Raw genomic sequence first — 20,878 nt, 5'->3', positions numbered from 1 at the left:
CATCTGCAGTAGGAGAAATAAATCTTCCTAGATGTTTCTGTTTCTTTTCATTGACTGCAAGAGGAATCCAAGGCAACTTTGATTATGCAGCTAGCACTAGCTGATCTGAATAATTTAAAAACAGATATAAAAACTGCAACTACATAATGAGGTTTAATTTTGCATGTCTAGGGTAATTTTTGAAGTCTGTTTTGATTTTTTTATGACAAAGTCTCAGCCACAATAAAGGCCTGTAATCTAAGCACTGTCAGAGCCTGTATTACCAAAGAGTTACAGAAAATTAAATAAATAGATGATTTAGTGTATGGTATTGGAAGGGACTGGAATTTGACTATAAAGAGCATTTAGCTTTTCATCTCCTCTACTTAAACAGTATTTTTTGTGCATTTCCACATGATTTCCATGTGGTTTATATAAGGTACCCAGGTGCATGCAAAAGGACAGTAGAAATTGGCCTAACAACTGGGAATTTGATGTTATCCACTGGGAAAGGGCTTTCACTACATTGGGGGAGCAGGCCAGGAGTTGAAGTCAAAAGAGTATTTTGATTTTGATGGGGTTTTTATATTGAAGTAAATCCCTGCAAAAAATAAGTTTGCTTTTGTGACTTTTCCTGTCCACCAGATATTCTTCTTGGTTTTTCTTCCTAAAAGTCTGACTGGCACTTCTAGACCTGTCATACATTTATAAGCAGCCTGTGAAAGATCTGCCAGTCTCACTGTCTGCCTATAGAAGAGATAAAAATACCATCTTACAGACCACCATTTGTAAAAGGAACTTTAAAGCTCAATTATCCCATTCTAAATCACAAAGTGGCTTAGTCTCCTCCCAATGAGAAAGAGTAGAATAGAAAGTAATGGCTGCCAGGACCCAGACCCTGCAGAGTGCACTAACTTCCAATATGTATCTATATATATATATATATATATTTATATGTCATTACTGCAGCTTCAGCCTGTATCACCTTGAAACAGGAAAACAATGTATGTCACATGCACTGGAGTGTGAAGCAAGACATGCTAAAGAAACCTTACCACAATTAAATGGAATCAAGTCCTGGAAATAATTTTGCTTTCTAAAATATTGATTATACCAGAATCTCTAGGCTTTGTCTTGAAAAGACTGAATCTATTCTTTTGCTATTTGTTTAGTGGGTTTTTTTCATAGACTTCACACTTAACATTTTATTACCTCCTTACTTCAGGAAATGCATAAACTTCTGAAGTAATTCTAAAGTAATCATGTAGCCTTAGTCATTGATTGGAATCCAAGAATTGCGAATCATCTAAAATAGCTTTAGATACTTTGTAGTTGCTGGAAATGTAGAGCAGTATTTTCCCAATTAAAACCTTGATCTCCATGTTTATCAGTTATAGGGTAACTCAGTTAGCTGATGTGAAAAGGTAGAAGTGGTTCAAATGCTGAGCTGTAGTAAATTCATTCACCTTCCAATACTTTGATACTTGAGATCAGAAGCTCATGGATTTGTGGGTTCAAGTGGAAGCGTCCTGCTGGTATGGGAGGTCAGACCTTTAGCATGTGCTGTAACTAGGGCTTATTGTAACTACATGATTACTTGAGTTTTCCTAAAATAATGTGTGCAGTGGAAAATTCCAGATAACTGTGAGCAGGACTCAGCCCATCTGCCACTGAAATCTGCCCACAGAGTTGCTGGTTGCAGGATAGATGATTAGAGGCAGGAGGACAAACTTGAGGAGGATGTGAGTGCGAACTCACAGCTGTTTGATCTCCTCTTTAGAGTCACATAATCTCCTCCTCTCCTAAACTCTGATTTCTCTGTTCTATTCTAAGTGGTTTAGTATGAGAAGTTCTTGACCTCCAGAGAAAATGAGAGTGCAGAGTGCTTTGGCAGCTGGGAGGATGAAACTTGGCATGAAGATTGTCAGCTCGCTGCAGGTCAGGTGGTTTCTGCAGAATTGTATGGAGTGTTCCTGGCCATTGTTATCTCATGGATTTTGTACACATGGTGCAGGAAGCAGAGGGCAGAGTTTTCTAGCTCAGCTTCTCAAATTTGGGGTTTTTTCCTACAATTATTTTATTAAATAGAGAAAAGCAGAGGAGTTGTGACCTCTATCCCAGGACACTTTATTTTTTCCAGCATAAAAATGTGTTTTAAACATGCATTTTTAAACAGGAACATCTCTCATGTTGATGACTTTTGCATAATTATATAATGCAATGTGCCCAGTGAAAGAGGTTAGGAATTTAAACTAATAACTAATTAATAACTTTATTATTCTTACAGTAGATTTCAGAGTATAAAAAATTGCATCTCAACAGAGAAGACGAACTAGCTTTTAATTTAAAATACAATGCAAGTTCCTAGTGGTCAGTGGATAAATTATATGTAAGACCATTAATTTTTTTAAACTTAGATAATTTAAAGCCTTTTCAGTGATTCCTTTAATGTGTTCAAAAACTGTGTTGGCCTTCATGATGACATTACCGTGAACTATGGGAGAAGTGCAACACAAAATATTTTACAGAAAAATCTGATATAAAGAAAAAGCCAAACAACACCACACGTTTTTGCAGTGGATATTTTCATTTTGTGATAGGAAAAGATGGACTAAAGCAGATGGGAGAGTACCAAGTACTGGCTGTATTATGCAATGATCCTTATGACAGGTAGAGGAGACCATACATTGAATGATCCTGGGATGCATAATCACCTGCCATGCTTGGAATGAAGGTGTGTGCTGGTATCTATCAGTAAAACCATGCACTCCCTGCTTTCCTGCTGTCCTCTCATTTTAATTTGTCCCAGTAGCCAGAGATGGCCAGGCAACTTCAGGGAATCACATTACAGGCTATACAATGCACTACTGCTCACTGCCACGTATGCTAACCTGCTCTATTTCACTTTATTTAACAATCCCTTCAGCCCCTGTGAAATAAGGGCAGGATGTGCTCTGCACAGGCCTAAGTGCTGAGAGAAGAAATGAATGTGTTCTTCCTTGCTCATCTCCAATGTCAATATTGGCAGCAAAAAAGCTCTGGCTGTTCAGAGCTGTCTGGGACTCTCCATCTGATGCAGCCACAGTTATTTTGTTATTGCAACTTCCTTTGCCAGCAACATGTGCAATACAGTGAGCTGAAAAGTGGAGAGGAAGCTGGGCACCTGACAGTGCACAGAGAATATCCATCACAGGGCAGGGACTCACTGCAGGGCACAGTGTGTGACTCTCACCACAATGGCAAATACCCAGAGGAAGAGGGAAAAATGGGTTGAGGACCTGTAGTCATGGACTGCATCACATTTGTGGTTTGAGTGTAGCATGGTGTTAGTTGCCATTATTTTGGACCTGTCAGAAGTATCTTGAGTGGAAGGTGTTGATTATTTCCAAATATCTGCTAGTTAGCTAGGCTTATCCTTTAATGCCTGTCAGCATGCAAGAACTTCCTGAAGCTCTGATTAAAGAGAAGATTTATTTTCCTCATAAAGCCTCTTGCCTTCAGTGAAGGGTGAGCAAACTCTTAAGCTACTTCCTGAATAAGATTGCTGTCCTGAAGTGGAACCAAAACAACTGAATGTTGCAATAGGGAACTGAGAAACTTTGTGGTCTTCTTCTGTTTTTCTGCTTTTTTAGTTTATTCTGCTCTCTATATCAATCAAATCCTGTAGAGATCTGTTGGATTCATGGGAGGATGTATTACCAATTAATGATCTTCTTTTTTGGAAGGGACATTTGTTAGCAGGAAATTCTTGCAGCTCTCAGATGATCACCAGCTGTTCAAATGCATTTTGTAGTCTAATTATACAGGATAACCAAAAATGCTGTCTCTCCAAAGAATAATTTCCACTAAGAACAAAAGTGTATTCTTCAGCTGATATTGCAGTCTTTGGGCTGATTCCTCTCCTAAAAAAGACAGGGCAAAGGTTCACATAGCTGAGGTGCTGACAGTTTGAGGTACTTGGATAATGTGATTTCAGACGACATTGTCAGACCTAAAATTTCTCTTATCAGAATTTTCATTCACAGTTGCATAAAAAAATGGCAAATAATATTATAAATCAAGGGGGTTGATAGAACATACTTCTTCTCCTAATTTTTATTTTTCTATTTTCTGTGTTCAGTATAGTTGACTGCACTGTGGTGAAATTGTTTTTATTTCAGTTTTGATGCTTTAAGTTTTCAGTTCTCCCATGCCTGCTCTTAGCTTTCTATAGTCAGGCAGTCAGTGTCAAACTGCTGCTGCAGGCTTCTATAAAAACAGGACAAGTTTATATGAGATATTTTAGGTTCTGTCAAGTTTTGGGTTGATCACATGATAAACAAAAATATGATTTTTAATTAATCTAACTAGTGCTTCCAGACATGCTGTTCTTCATGGCATCAGGCTGTGCTTGACATATCTTTTACTCAATAGGGTTTTGCTGAAGTCTTTTGTTGGCTAATTCATGTGAGATGTGCTCAGCTTTTCTATAAGAATTCATCAAAGTTCAGCTGTAAACTTTTCTCCCCATTCAACTGTGACTAGAAAGCATACGTGAGCTGAAGAATGTGTTGGTGGCCAGCTTTATATTACAAGAATGGTATTAATATTTTAACATTCTGGAGAAGAAAGCAGATATTAATGTCACCCAAAGGCATTACTAAAATTGCTCTCTTTTTGGATTTCAAGATTACCATCTGTGTAGCATCAGAAACAGATGTTCTTTTCACCAGAAAAATGTATGTGAAAGCAAGGACAATATTCTTGTATGGGCTATTCAATGTAAAGGCTGTTATAGACATAATGGAACAACAGATAGCAAAGAAGACAATGTGTTTTGTTGTAAGGGAATTTAAAGAAACTATTATTCTCCCAGCAAAAGCAAAAGCTTAAGTGGCAGAGATTTTCTCAAATGGATTAATTGGTAAAGTGGTCCCATTTTATGAAAAAGAATTTTTTTCAGAATTTTGAATTTCACCGTTTTCCTGCTTTCTGTTTGTTTGGTTTTGCCTCAATTCATAAAATACCCATAAAATTTCTGTGCTTTGTAAGTTAAATGAAAATTTCTGGAGGAATAGGTCCTAAAAATGGATGAGTTATAAAATTGAAGACAGTTTTCAGAGTGTTTCGGGGACTGTTTATTCTTATAGCTCTGTTAAACTGTATGATAATATGTAAAACTTTCAGTAATTTGATTTTTTTTGTCAGCATTGTGCAGTGATATCTTTATCTTTGATGAATGAATTCTTTTCCTTCTCTTTTCCTTTCAGCATGAATCTATTAATGCAGCAAACATTTTTTAAACCCTTGTACCCCCTCCTAATGCTTTCCCAGGTTACAGAATGGCCAGTAGGAAACCAGGGTTTGCTGTATGACCGCAAGTGGATGGTTGTAAACCAGAATGGAGTCTGCATGACTCAGAAGCAGGAGCCAAGGTTGTGTCTTGTGAACCCTTCAATTGATCTGAAGCAAAAACTTATGGTCATTCAGGCAGAAGGTTGGTAAACAATGTCCTTCCCTTGCCTTCTTTATTGGTGTTGGATTTCTAGGCAGGGACACCTGCATGCTCCCACCGAACTACTGAATGCTGTGCATGCTTACTTGTGACTTCAGGGACAAGTTCTGTGCCAGCTGAGGGCAATGAAGCCCAACCTGTTAGATGCAGCCCTGGGGGGCTTCCTAATTTATTGTTGAGCAGGCAGAAAGTAGACAGTGACTCCCTATGTGCAATCACTAAGTGAATGCTCCAGGATGGAGAAAGGAACAGACAGGTATGGAAATTTACTGACTAGTGTCTCTCCACAGCATGAAGTCCCATAGCCTGAAGGGATTGTTAATCCTGCAAAGGTAAAGGAATAGGAGTCTTAACATTAAACAACTTGGACAAAAACATTCCCATTTTGGATCTCTCTTCCTCCTTTCAGCTGTGGGATTAGAGGGGTAAAGTCTTCAGTGGAAATTAGTATGAATTAAAATAAGGACCAGACATTATTTAACTCAATTAAATACTTGCACTAGCAGGCAAATATTTTATGATGTTTGAGCTTCCTGTGAATTATCAAAAGCCTTTTTATTCACTGCTGAGGAGAAAAAAATGAAAAAATATGTAAAGTGTTACAGAAAGCCCTTTACTACTCAGGGGTGAAAATTATTTCTTTTCATAACAGTGCCATTGCCTCTGAACACTGGAACAGGTTTGAATTGACAGAAGTCATTACTAATGCTGAGTTTGCTTGTGTCTGAATGGTGTTCATCATTTCCCTGGGGTCCCACATTTACTCAGCCCATAATGTCTTAACCACTAGTAATACACGTGCCCACATTTTCAGCCGCCAGAGCAAAACAAGGGAACCTATCTTCAGATTTTTCACCCTTTTTTAGAAAGCCATATGAGAGGATCTGTAACCACAGTCTCCTTTCTGTGTGTAAATTAGGGTTGCTGTCATCTCCAACTGTCTGAGCACTCTCCATAGAATTAAGTCTGACCTGTTGATTCTTTTTCTCTGAAATAGATTTCTCAAATGTACATTTTGATACTTCAACTAATTTTCTATTTGCTATTTTCTGTTTCCAATCCCAAACACAAACTAGTCTCTTCTTAGGGATCCCAGACTTGCTCACTGACACATACACTGCTGCTTTCCTCTCTTTCCTTGGCACTATTTCCTTGAAAATCTATCATTAATTCATTTCAATTCTACATGGAGCACCTTGCACCTCAAATTTCTGTAGTAGACTTGCACAGACCGCCTTCTCCCACAACTTTTAAATTATGGAGTGCTTCAGAACTAATTATTTCTAGAGATTTGTTTCCTTACCACCTTACCATCTCACTTCCTTTCTGACCATTCTGAGTCTGTTCTTCATTTTTTTTTCCTTGCTAGCACTCGCTCAGACAAGTGCCTACCCATTAGTATGTTCACCTGTCAATAACACCTGTCAGTAACACCTGTCATACTTCAGGGAGTCAGGAGGAAGTTTTCCCAGACAAAAATGACAGTCAAGGCACCCATTTCACACTGAGATTTACAGTCTCTTGCCACAGTTAGTGCTGGGGTGAAATTTGCCTTTAAATTCTACATTTTGCTGTGTGTCTTTTTTGGAATTTTCACTGTCATTTGCCTTTCCTTCCTATGAAAGTGAGAACCATTTCTCCACAGAAGTGATTGTCCAAGTCCATCGATCATTTTTCTACCCAAAAGTAATTGATCAGCGTGCTCTAATGGCAATGTCATTGCCATTTATTTACAGCCTGCTTTGGTACAGCCAGTGTGTAAGAATGGAGTCATTTTATTCTTTGTATAATGACTCTAGCTACCAAAGTCCCAGCCCATGAGGTGATCTGGGGCCTCTTTTCTAGTAGTCCTGCTGGTTGGTCTTGCAACCTGTCGCATTTTTTTAAGTTCTTGACAGTGAGATAATGGGAGTCTTTTCCTTGGGGAGTCTATTCCAGAGCTTACTGCTCCTAATATGGCACAATGATGGGAGCACACACAAACCAGCAGGATAAGGCTGAGCACATAAAACTGTAGGAAGTTGTTCCAATATTTATTAGGTTTTCTTTCTTCTTACCTGCAGTCTAAATCCATTATTTGTTTGTTGGTGTTAAATTTTTAATCTTTATCTTTTATCCCTTCACAAACATGGGTCAGTGTTACGTCTTCCACTTCATTTCATGGCAGACAAATTTAATTTAATAAATTGACTCTTTCCTCACAAATCCCACGTTAATCCCTGCTGTTTTTGTCACCACACCTCCAGCCTGTCTGTAGTTGGTTGCAAATGTGGGGCCTGAAGCTGAATGCTGCCTGATAGCCGTGATCCATGTGGTGGGGAGCACTGGAACTCACTGGAGCCAGGCTGGTTGTTCTGAAGTTCAGCAGTGATCCATGTGGTAGGGAGCACTGGAACTCACTGGAGCCAGGCTGGTTGTTCTGAAGTTCAGCAGTGATGTATGTGGTGGGGAGCAGTGGAACCCACTTGAGCCAAGCTGGTTATTCTGAAGGTCAGAACCTTGGCTGCCTGTGTTGGTGGCCGATGCTATTTCAGATCTGTAGCTCTTGGCCTGGTGACTGACAGCGGCCTCCAGGTCTCCTCCTGCTTCGCTCCTTCATCCACATGGAAGGCCACCCACCCGAGCTGCCTTTACTCAGCCACAGCTGCATGCATCTTTCCAAGCTGAGCTTTGTTCCCTCCAACTCTCCTCCCCCTGCCCTCACAGTCCCTGTGCTGAGTTTCTCTGTTCTCTCCATTTCTGCCATGCCCTTGCTTCGGTGACTGTGCAGGCCCAGCGCTGCAGGTGATGGTGACAGTGCAGTCCAGCTGCCTGCCTCTGCAAGGAGCCGTACCCGCGGTGCTTTCCCTGCCAGCCCCGCTGCTATCCATGCTTTTCCTGTTGGGAGCACAGCCTGTGGCTCACACCTCTGCCCTGGGCAAGCTTTGCTGGCTGGAGGGGCTCTCTCCAAAAGAGAGAGCCTAAGGCAAGTGTGCTGCTGGAATAGGGGCTCTGGTAAGTGCCCGAAGCCGAGTGTGCCGGATCCCGCGTAGCTGGAGCACACAGAGGTTTTTAGGAGTGTTTTGCTGTTACACTGTTAGATTATGGTGAATGCTTTATCTGTGCCACTTTTAAAACATAATGAGTCTGTTCTCTCTTTCCCTCCAGGCACACGTGTTCCTCTCCCTCTAGAACTTTTCATTAGCAGAAAATTTGTTTATGGCTATTTTATTTCAATGTGGCTTAATATTCTCTGTCTTCTCTGTCCAAGAAAAATTTGTCAGCATGATTTAGTGTGACTGTAACTACTTTAACGCCTTTTGCTGAATTCTCTGTGCTGAGACACCCTTTTCAGGGCTGTTCTTTAACCCCTGCATGTTGGGTGTCTCTGTAGCCCCAGCTGTGGATGGGCAGACCTTGCTGTCTGACCAACCCAGATGTGCAATCGTGCCACCCATCTACTGTGGGCATCAAGGATGGCAGAGTGGGGCTCTACACAAGCCCAAAGCTGCCTGAAGGCTTAGGATCTTTGCCTGGCATGCCTGCAAAATTAGTTGGCTTGCATGGCAGCTGGAGAGCTCCAGGTGTTTCCCGGATCTCTGACAAAGGGGTTAAGTGAGAGCAGAGGGAGAGGAAGGGCTTGTGCATGCTCTCTCACTGGCTGTACTTTTCTTCCTCAGAGGGAGTGAGATTTTAATTCTGAGAAACTGCATTTATTAATTTTGTCAGAATTATTTTCTTAGGCAATGTGGTTGTTAACAGGCATTCCCTATTTTGTTTACTGTTCAGAGTGTAACAAAGCCTTGCTATCACAGAACCCACTTTGAGAAAATCAGTGTACCTAACTCTAAATCAGACTTCATGGAGAGAAAGAATTTAATGTGTATTGAATGAAGTTATTAGAGGTTTGGCTCCCAGTAACTGAAAGGTGAGCAGGAGCAAGTGCCTTCATTTCCAGAAACCCTATTAGTGGAGTGAGAATCAAGGGAAATCTCAGTGTCCTCCTCCATCAAATACGTGGGAGCACAGCTTACATCGCACTTGTTCCTGACCTACACAAATGTGTAGCCAAACAGAATTCAGCTGAGAATATATTTCTGGAAAAGACTAATTTCTCTCTTTCCATTTTAGCTAACAATCAGCATTAATCTGGCAAGTTGAGCATTAGTTTGTCACTGCGCAGTGGGAGAAATTCTGAGTGTTGAGGAGGCATCTTAAAATATTGGAGTAGAAAGATGCTAGCAAAACTGAGCAGCTAATTGCACTTTATGGAGTTTATTGTGCCTTCAAATAGTCATGTGTTACTGCCAATAAAAATAATGGGAATTAAGTGCATACACTGATGAAAGAATATACATGAATGGTTTATATTTCAGTCTATTGAAATAACAGATCTCTAATTTTTCTCATTGACTGAAAATAGGAGCTATAACGATAAGATTTTTTATATTAATACTGTGAGCACATCTGTGAATTTTATTATCAAGCAAATTACCATGGAGAATGACAGCTTTTGCACTTTAGTAACTGGCAATATTCTACTTTATTTTTTTTGCCTTAAAGACAGAATAAAATTGTAATTAACAATGTTTAACTGACCTAAACATCACTATAAAATGTGTACTGTTCAATAAAAATGTGATACACTTGCTGGTGTATAAAAGCCTTTTTAAAGCCCTGAAATTCTATTTTAGGAAATTTTGTGAGTATGACTTTCTTAGGAAGTATTTGAAAGATGTAACAGTTAAAAGTGCTGCAGGATGAAATATTTCAAACTCGTCTTTTCCAGAAGGAATGATTCTAATGTTTAATTGTTTCAAAGCCCAAGGGTTCTAGGTGATAAGATAATAACATTGGCTTTTTTTCAGGTTGTTACAGGGTAGTTCAAAGCATTTTTTACATGCATTATTTTCTTAAGTGAACCCAACTTTTCGCCCCTCTGTCGTCACTTATGACATATACTAACATAATTAACAAAAGAAGAGGTAGACCACTTTCTATTTTGTAAAACATGCATGAAACAGAGCTGATAGTGGTGTTACAATGAATCTGAACTACATTTTATTACTCTTCAGAAGAAAATAAGCCAACTTGACTTCACCGTATCACAGAGCTGGTAGAGCATGATTTTTTTTTTTTACAATGTTGTATAATATCAAAATATGTAGTTATAATTCTGGGAAATGGGGGGGTGTAAAAGTTTTGGTTAATATATGTTGCAATGTTGCAGTGTAATGGAAAAGCTGGATTTATTGCAGTCACCCAGTAAAACACTTTGTTCTTCATTTAAGATTATTGTTTTCAATTAACAGAAAGAAAAGTAGTACAGCTTTTCTTTTTGTTTCTAGCAAACTACAGTATTCTGTCCGTATCTTTGGCTCATTCTGTTCAAGATGGGAAAAATGTGGGAGAAGTTAAAATAGATCATTACCAGGGAATCCTCAGCTGGTTTAAAATTGGAGATGAATAGATGGGAATAATTGTCTCATTTGCAGTTTTCCATACATTTTGTCTTGTCTTTAAATTATCATAGTTTTGTCTCAGAGTATATTTCTTTTTTGAAAAGACTGTGCCTCTTTTTTTCTTCCCCCCCCCTCCTCCATCCTTCATCTTTCAGATCACTCAATCCCTCTACTCCAACATGACAGTGTTTAACATCATCTCCTGACTTGTTAGAGGAACCATCCTTTCAACAGAAACCGTGACTGAGGCCATAATTCCGTGCCAGTTTTGCTGCCTGAGATAAACAGAGAAGGAAATTACTCAAAGCTGAAATTGTGTATTTTTTAAATATGCTTTGAGTGCCAAGGTCATCTGCAGCCTTGGCACTTTATTTTATCATTTAGAGCCACCTGCTGGCAGAGAATATAATTCTAGCAAAAAGAAAAAAGATTTATTTTTTTTTAATTTGCTGTTAGTGAAGCTGCTGTGACTGTGCAAAGAAGCAAAAATAGCAACTTTTTTCATGATCCTATCATTCTTCACAATTTTTTTATTTAAATATGACTTTCTGTCTTCCCACCTAGGCATGGACCCAATATCTGTGCCACTAGAAGATAATACTGGAAAAGAGGCTGTGACCTGTGAGAGTAAGGTCTGTTCACACAGGTAAGGGAGAGCAGAGAGGTACTGAAGCTGAAAATCACTGTAGTGGCACTCAGGATGTGAACATAGACAGAATGTACACACAGACTGAAGTCCTTGAAAAACTGGTGGAAAGCAATGAAGGATTAGTGAACAAGGAGAGTGGTCCTATTTAAATAAGTAAGTTGGGATGCCCAACATGTCTGATAGAAAATAGTAAAAAATTTTGAGACATGAAAAAAGGAGAGGAAGGACAGTACAGTAAACTGACTTTGTGAGATCTTTTTATTTACTTGCTCCAAGCATGAGAAAAGGAGGTGTCCCCAGTTACCTCTCAGAAGGACTTGAATTCAGTTCCCACATTTAATAGTGATGGTGTTAGCAGCTTTGCCCATTTCATACCGCATGGATTTAAAACTGCTAGAACCTTCTAAAGTTATAAACAGCTTTCCATATTTGCAATCCTTTTTAATTTTGTTTTGACCACCCATGTTGTTCAGTGTCCCCTTAACAATCTTGACTGCAGGTACGTAAGTTAAATAACATTAATTCTAATCAGTAGACATACCACTTCAGTGAATATAACATTAGGAATAAAATTATTTCCTATCCATAAACTTAAGTGTTTATTCATCATATTTTCTAAGAACTTCCTGCAGTCTCATTAAGTTTTCTGAGTGGCAGTGTATCAAGTGCCTTCCTAAAGTACATTTGCATTATCTACTGTGTTTCTTTTCAATGAGTCTCTTGGTAAGTCCAACTAAAAGAGGCACTTAAAGATTTATGTCTTTCCTTTCACCAAGGTATACTAATTTTTTGTAGCCCTCTACATTTGCTTCTCTGAGTAACACATAAACTAACAAGCAGAAGACCTGGCAATTTCCCCATGGAGCCATGCAGAAAATTATCTTCTCCTTCTTTTCTACTAGCTATTCAGATGATAAAGAGGATCTTTTCCTCAGAAGTGTATTTTCCTCAGGTAGTGGAACCCACCCAAGAGTCATTTGTTTTAACCATCTGTCCCACTTCCCTTAGTGTTGACTCATCCCTAGCCTCCCCATGGTAAGCCCATCTATTACAGGCTATAAAACAGCCTGAGTTATCTTTCTCTCTGTGTTCATAAAATTTGTTGCCATACTGTTTATTGTAGCTTATCTTTCATGTAACTGACTATGTCATTTTTATTGTATCAAATTGGAAGTTTTCATGGGAAACTTTCTTAGAGTTCTGTGAAGGAAGGAAAGAACAGAATGAAAAAGAAAGGGGTTGTGAAAGCAAATTGCAAGGAGTGGACTGTGACTAGCAAATAAACAAGAAAAGAAGTAAAGCAGGATGAGTTGAACAACACTGATGAGGCTCTGAAACTGCTCAGAGACCCAATAGCCATTTATGCCTGTTTCCAGTGTTTCAGCAGAGGAGCCTCCAGGGCCAAAAATAATGAGAAAAACAGTGCTTTGCAAGAGGACAGGAGGTGATTTGTGGTCAGGGGTCTTTTCTGCAACATGTTTAAGGTGAGCAGTGGGACCAAAATTCTTTGTTAAAAGGCTTTCATTAGAAGGAAATGCCTAGTGAATGTATTTTCTATTTATTAGTTCTGTGCTCTGATGCTGTTATTTCATCCAGTTCTGTTGGCTTACTCTGAATTTAGACTGAGATAACTGAGAAAAGCACATGATGTAGAATCTGCGAGCAGTCATGTGAAGAAGTTTAATTTCGCAGCAGCCACGGAAGTTTAATGAGCCCAAATTTCCCTTCTGAAGCAATTCATCAGCGTCAGCCTTCATCCCAGAGGGGGCTGCTCACATCAGAGGGACCTGGCTTTCTGGTACAATGTCTACCAGTGACATAAATGATGAAAGTAGAAGCAATGTTGATAGGATTGATGCTGAAGAAGACCCTAAATTCTGAAGGTTGCTGCTCTACTGAAATAAGGAGGGACACAACCTCCTCTTTGACAGGTTGCAAAATCAAAGAGATCAAGGGAAGTGTAGCAGTGGTCAAAGACAAAGATGTAGTTAAGAACAAGGTGAACTGAGCCTGTTGTATTATATCCCATGGGATCAATATTCAGACTTCATCTGTCCTTGTTTCTTGTTCTGTAAATTACCCTGCTAGAGGGACCAGTTGTAATGCACTGAAGCTAAATGACATAATAGAAAGATGAGTGGGAAACTCAAGGCAAACAGCAAGTGAAATAAGAGAGAAATAGGCTCTCTTTTATAAATTGCCTGACATGTGCCAAATGAAATGTAATGCTGACAGATGTAAAGTTATACTCCACAAAAATAAACACAAGCAGAAAACAAGTCAAATTGAGCTACAACAGAATGACTTTGACTAAGACCTTGAAGAGATGATGGTACTTGCTCAGAAAATGGTTTGACAATAAGGGAAAGCAATTTGAAAACATGTGATTTGGAGTACAAAAACTACACAGTGGCATTTGATGAAATATCAAGGATGGTGTGAATCTCTAACTCAGCCACTGTGACTCAAAACAATAAGTGTATACAGAGAGGGCAAAACTTTCTTCCTGATTTATACAGTATTAATTTCCAACACGCTGCGAGAGGCAATTGGCTCAAGAGAGATTTTAAACACCCCTAGAACCTCTGTGAAGGTGGAAAAAAATATTGGAGGAATTTGTTTCACCTGCACTGTTACCATGGAAGAGTCATGTGTTCTCATGAACAGCCTTCTCCCTAACACAGTTCAGACTGAAATCTCATGTGGACACTCACCTTTTGGCCTCTTTCTTGACACGGTGCCTGCATCTCATACTCATACCAGAACAGCATTCCAGTTCTAGGGCATCACTGGCTAGATGCAGCTCTGGTTGACATCTGTCCACTCTGAGTGGGGAGAGGGATGCAGAGCTGCACCACAATTCAAAATTCAGAATAAGCACTGAAGAGATACCAGATCCATGCAGGATTATAAAATCTCCTTGGTTTCACTTCTGCTGGCTTTGTACCTGTGAAATTCATTTGAAAACAACAGAGCAGTTTGTAAAGCTGAGCCAATTTCCTCTCAGTCCTGGGATTTAGCCCCTTTGCTGTGAAACTTCTTGTTTCACAAAGCAGATGGCTTCCATGCAGATCAACTGCTTAGGCTATCTAGACATCAGGGTGAGAATAGGAACGCAACTACTTCGCTTTCCTTGCTATAGGTATGTTTCCTAGGTCAGCATAGGAAGTCACATTCATCTTACATTTAGAGTTAGGTATCAGTCAAATCTCTTTATGTGGTCACTCGAGAGTTGAACATTCCCACAGTGAGAGTTGTCCCATCCTGAGGTCTAATATAGATGGGAACTACTTATTTCTTTCCATTATCTGTGAGTGAAAACCAGACAACTGATTTAAATGAGATGTCTGGGAGATTTAAACAACATTAAGTTTACTCAGGGCTGAGGAACCTAATGTCAAACAGTATCAGTGGCCTTCTTGGATTGAGAGAGATGATTCCAAAGTCCCTCTAGGAAAGACTACATTCAGGTAAAGAAGGCAATTCTATTGCCAGCTTGCATAACTCACTAGACATTTTACAAGTAATGGAAGTCATCTTTAGAGAGATGCTTGGCCTCTGTTAGTGGAGCCATGTTTTAATATGAAATGTTAGTACAAACATGATTTAAATTGGAGAGGTAACATCATTGTACCTGATGGGATCACTAAAAATTACACGCAGCAGAGCAGTCTTAAATTGAACTTAGATCATTCCTCTCTGTTTTTAGCTAAAAGTACAGACCAGAGTGTGACTATTTCATAATACTGTTTTGTAATAGTGTTATATGGGCAACCACTTATTGTATTTCAGAGTCAGTGTCTTCAGTGTCATGATTAATCCTTTATTCTATAGTAATTTTCCATACTAAACTAAATTAGATCTTGTGAAAGTCAATTTCAAGAGGAAAGGAGTAAACTTGAAGAAATGAGGAATTAGAGTCATGCAGATCTTCACATCAGATATTCATCAGACAGTATGGATTCTGTACTTCATATTGAAGGAAGCAGAATAAACATCTTCACAATTTGACTTCTGGTCTGCAAATTAATGTTTGGCCAATCAAATTTAAACTTCCTCTCTTCTTGTAATAGAGTAAAAACATATGACTGTGGAGAAAGAATTGCTGGCTGGCTCTCTGCGTTTCTTGGTCGTCCTTGTCGCTTGATAAGACAAAGTTCAGACATGAAAAGCAAGTCACATCAGAAAAACACAAAAGGTATGTTGTCATCCTTAAAAATATTTGTGATTCCCTATGCAAAAATCAGGCTCATGGACTTCACACTGAGTGTACAGGTATGATAAAGGGTTATCAAGTATAGATCTAGGTGTTATGTTATACCCAAACTGACTTTTTAATTCCCTTCTACTTGTTAAATTTGGTGAAAATGTACAGAGGAACCAGTATTGGGGGGAAGTTATTATCATGACCATGATTTTGCCTGGAAACACAAAGAGACCATTTAGAAAAATTATTGTGAAGAATCAAATAATTTATTCAGAGATTCAATTTCATTACAAAAATAATTGAGAGAGTATTGAAAATGCATAGATATTGCTCTTGTAAACTATTTTACAAATTTGGTAAAATCTCACGTCTATCTCAGTTTCTAACTGCATTGCATCATAACCATTTGCAGGTTGGAGGGCATCCTTGGAATATTTCCTTAGTGCCTGGAACCAAATGAATAAACAAGCAACGAGAATGAGTAAAAAGTCAAAGAAAGATGAGGTGAAATTACTAATTTTTATGATGATTTTAGAATGTTGGATTGATTTTTTTTTTTTTTAGGTCTATCATCTGCTACAAACATCTCACTGTCTCTTGTGAATGAGGCACAATACCTCCTGATAAATGTAGCAAGCATTCTACAGCTGAAAGAACACATTTCTGCAAGGTAAGATGCTTCTGCCTCCAAATGTCTCTCAGTGATCTTTTATTCCAGAATCTTGCATAAGATGCCAATATAGGTGTTTTATGTGGAAATGTAGAGATAGTTACTTTTCTACATTCAAAAAAATACAGCTACTAAACTGCTATAATTACTAATTATTTTATGATTTTTGAAAATTTGGATTAAATGCATAAGCATCATCTGTCTACCAGTCATCTTTAGGAAAATTTAAATGACATTTTTGACAAATGATTTGGTGAAAAGATACTGAGAACCAGCCAACTTCTGTTTGTCAGAAGAACAAGGATAAAGAGGTTTTTCTCAACATAAATTGTCTGGCAGGTAAAAATATAAAGTCTGGCTGAACTATTTCTCTCCCATGGGAACTATTAAGATTTAGAGTAAATATGCACAACAGAAATACTTTGAAAGTATTTTCAGGTCTGGAATAATTTTATTTCTTAATTTAATTTGGCTTTACTTATACAAAAGTGGGAGATAGAAGCAGGAAATAAAACACTGAGTCAGTCCATAATTCAAAGTTTACAAACCCATTACCAAACAAATTTTCATATACTGACTACAGAAAATTTTTGTTTCTTGACTATAACTAGGAAAGGTTCAAATTCCACAAGAAATCTTCCCTCAAATCCTGCATTATGTCTGTGCATCTCACAATCCCAGCATTTGTATCTGAGCCCTCTTTTCCTGTCTCTTAAAACTTTTGCTTCTTCCTGGAGTCATCTTCTCTTCTCTTAGTCACCCACCAAACACATCCCTTGCACTGAAAATTCCTGCTTTGAGTAGAAGAGGATATATGTATCTGTATACATATCTGCAGGAGGATATGTATATAGCTTCAGGATTTAAAATCCACTGACTGAACGAATCACCAAGACCACTGGGGCTTGCATTGTCTGAGGATTTTCCTTCTTCAGGAGCAGACTATTGGGCAATTTTAGAATATCATGGGAAATTATTGAAAAGGTTTGAAGCTGTCCATCTCTCAGTGTTTTGACTACCCTTTCTCAGTGACAATTAATGTCTTCTTGTGAGGCTTGACTGGCTGGGTTGCATCTCCTTGGGAGGGCACTTCTTGCAGACATCCCTTACTCAGGATGGGCTTTTTCCATGATAAGACTCAGTGAGGAACCTTTCAGATATGGGATTTGAGTGCAAAGATGAAGAGTAAGAAGCAGCAAGTGAGGACACAGGAGAAGAATGAACTTCAGTAAGACATTCAACATCAGATCAATCACTGATTTTACACCTAATTTCTTCCAGCACAACTAGGCTTGTAATCTCCTTTTCCTCAAAGGAAGCTCCAGATGTGACCAGAGCTGCAATGGTGACTGAGAAGCATCTGGCTTCCCACTCTGCAGTCCGAGTTGGAAGTGTCCTCCTTCCATGCATTTTTCCATGCAGTGCTTTTCCTGGGTACTGGAGAAATAAATTCAGATATACAGCATCCTTATTCTGCACTGTTACTAAATCATGGAGTATGGACTTTCCAAATATTGAACTATCCAATGTACTTTTAAGAACTGCACTTCTGGGTCTTTATTAAATATTGGAGGGTTTTTAGAAGTATTATTTAGCTTCTTGGCATTTTAGTTTGGTTTTGCTTAAATGAAACCTGCTAAATTTTGCAAAACAACTTCAATTTTCAATTAAATTTTTTTAATTTCACTTTGTATCTTCCATAAGTAAAAACTAGTCTTCAGTTTGCACTTGGCATTTTAGAGGTGATCTAAAACAGAAACAGTAATTCAATTAAAAATTAGAATCCAGTGTACTGTTGGAGGGCTACATGTACCTGCGGACATTTGTCTCTCTGCTGTTTCCATTACAGGTCACCTCCATGCAAATCCCTATGGCCTGGCCTAGTGCTCAAATGTTCTTGTTAGAACTGTAACCCTGAGGATATAAATATTAATTTTCAAGTTTGCCTGTTAAATATAGGCCATGCATTCTTGCAGAGCCCACTGCTGTGAAAATCCAAAGCACCTAGGCTGACTTTGGCATATTACACTGATGTTCAAAGCAGGTCTGTGTTAGGATTTGCAGGATGAAGGTACCTGCCACTCCATCCAACCAATGCATGTTTAGTGGGAGAAGAAATAATGGAAATTTACTCAGATACGTGTTGCCAAGTAATTACAAGCATTTCTGAGGGCTGGGGGAGGTGCAAGAGAGGTGAGGTATTCTGGATGTGAGCCCGAGCAGGTTGAAGGCAGAGAGGTCGGGGTAGGGGCATTGCAGTCTTTGAGTTCAGCAGCAAGGGGTAGATAAGCAGAAGCTTGACGTTTTTTAAGCAGCTGTCTCAGGACACTGCAGGCCCAGCTCTGAGGTTACTGGGATTTTGATGCCCCCAGTGCAGGCTGGGGTGTCACGCACTTAGATTTTGCAAAACACAGTCAAAACTAGAGACTCCACTGCAGCCAAACTCCAAGAGCCCACAGCAAAGCTGGGAAGCACAGCAGCAGAATTGAATGTGTTCACAAGTAACTGCTGTTTTCCTTCTTGTTTGTATGAGCACTGGCATAATCTACGCTTCCTGTTGGCTCCCACCTCCTGCATTCATTACAAATTGTGTCTCAGCCATGGGATTAACTATGGGATCTTGAGGGAAAACCTGTAGCCTTGCAGCTTCTCATCCCACCTTCTACGCCCAGGCTGCTGGAGCCCTTGTAACACTGGGGCTTGGTGGAGCTGGGCTTCTGTGGTCTGACTGAAACTCTGCACAGGCTGTTTATCCTCACGCAGATTTGTCTGCTAGAAAAGATCATCCAGACTTTTTTAAATAAAAACAAGCACTTTTTTTTTCACCTAACAGGCCACCTCTGCCAAGACTGCTTGATGTGAAGTTTTCCCTGTACTTTTATTTTGCATGTTTTTTCTCTAACTAAAATACATTTTAAGCTGTATGTCCTTACTTTTTTCTTCATTTTTTTTTCCTCTGGAACAGAAATCCTCTCTTCACTGCTTACCCAGGTTTCTGCCTCTGCTGTAGGATGTCATATCCCTAAGTTGTCAGAGTACAGTTTATGGAGTATCAAAAATGGTTCATGTCCTTAACAGCTAATGCAAAAAGAAGTTTCTTCTCTCAGTGCCACTAACTGTGGCACTGAGAGAGCCCTCTGTCAAATTTACACTGTCTTTTTTTTTCTGCTCCTGTTCAAGTTCTCCTTTAGAAGAAGAGTGAAGAATGGCAATTCAAAGATGCAGCAAGATTGCAAGATTTCTGATATTTGTATGCAGTCTGCTCCTCTTTCTGTCTCATATACATTCTCCACACTGACACAAATCTACACTCTGGCAGCTCAAATGCTTGTAAAGAGGGGGAGATATCACCACACAGAGATTAATTTTTTTTAAAACACCTATCGTTTGGTGCAATCTGCTGCCTCCCAAAGGCAAATAATAATAATATGAGGGATATATCTCTCATAAAATTATTTTACTGGCCTTTTTCACCTTCAGCAACTACTGGTTTTGTCCCTTCTGTCATTGCAGCATGTGCAGAATAAAATTTTATTTGCCTTTGGTTCTAGAAGCTTCTATTTTTGCAATATATAACAAGTCAAATGATTACTAACTAAAAAGATCTTTTCACTCGTTACCATTAGCCTTACATATGATAACAATTTGGGAATTTTCTCATATGCATGGTTCACAATCACCTCTCTACATGTTTTCATACCTATAGTTGCAGATTACACTTCTGAAGAAACCACCTAGAAGGTTATATATTATGGTTGAGAGGTTACAAACTTTAGTTGAGTACCTTGTGCCATTCCCACAGCCTTTGTAATAAAACCTCGTCCAGGTTATTCTGGAGAAGCGTTTGCTAATCACATGAACCACCAGAGTCTTACAGCAGAAACATCTAGTGCAAAATTAGTTAATAATCTTCATTTTTCTTTTGCTCTGTCAACTCTGTGAGACAGATTGAAGGAGCCATTGGAAATAGAGGAATTGATCCGGCGTTTCCGTGCCAACATTGTCATCAGTGCACCAGAGTCCTTTGAAGAGGAGGAGTGGACTGAAATTTCAATAGGTGCTCTGCAATTCCAGGTGTGACCTTTTCTCTCTTGGCTGTGCCCCAGTGTATCACAAAGCATTTTGATTCCTGGAGACAAACCAATTTTTACAAGACTTTGATTCCTGAATCAAAGAATATGGGCAGTACACTTTGTGCAGGCAAAATTTATGAACTGTGGGGAAAAAAAAGTGATGTGTCCTGTGACAATATATTTAAGAGGTTTTGCCATATTTCTCCACACCTCTATTGAATTTCATAATTCATAGCATTTCTTATCTTTATCTATCTGAACTGAATAATAATCAGTTTTTTTAGGCAGAATTTACAGCACATATTTAGCCAGCACATCAGCAGAGAATATTTGTGGCTGTTTTGCACAGTAGTGCAAATATAACC

General features: G+C 39.0%; 1 protein-coding gene across 4 annotated transcripts in view; it reads left to right on the top strand.

Annotated features, from left to right (window-relative positions):
- MOCOS (molybdenum cofactor sulfurase) overlaps nt 1–20,878 on the top strand; it is a 208,428-nt gene that overhangs the window by 174,897 nt on the left and 12,653 nt on the right. For all 4 annotated transcript variants that reach the window (XR_009419401.1, XR_009419395.1, XM_059481952.1 and 1 more), the window contains exons 9-13: nt 5,293–5,455; nt 11,479–11,560; nt 15,637–15,761; nt 16,335–16,440; nt 20,388–20,514. Coding sequence is in view for 2 of the 4 variants with exons in the window: in XM_059481952.1 (XP_059337935.1) it covers nt 5,293–5,455; nt 11,479–11,560; nt 15,637–15,761; nt 16,335–16,440; nt 20,388–20,514 (603 nt within the window). In the remaining 2 variants the exon portion in view is untranslated. The remainder of the gene's footprint in view (nt 1–5,292; nt 5,456–11,478; nt 11,561–15,636; nt 15,762–16,334; nt 16,441–20,387; nt 20,515–20,878) is intronic.

Source organism: Ammospiza nelsoni, chromosome 1 (genome assembly GCF_027579445.1).
Source record: "Ammospiza nelsoni isolate bAmmNel1 chromosome 1, bAmmNel1.pri, whole genome shotgun sequence".
NCBI lineage: Eukaryota > Metazoa > Chordata > Aves > Passeriformes > Passerellidae > Ammospiza > Ammospiza nelsoni.
Note: the sequence above shows the minus strand (reverse complement) of the source record. Positions and strands in the feature narration are given on the sequence as shown.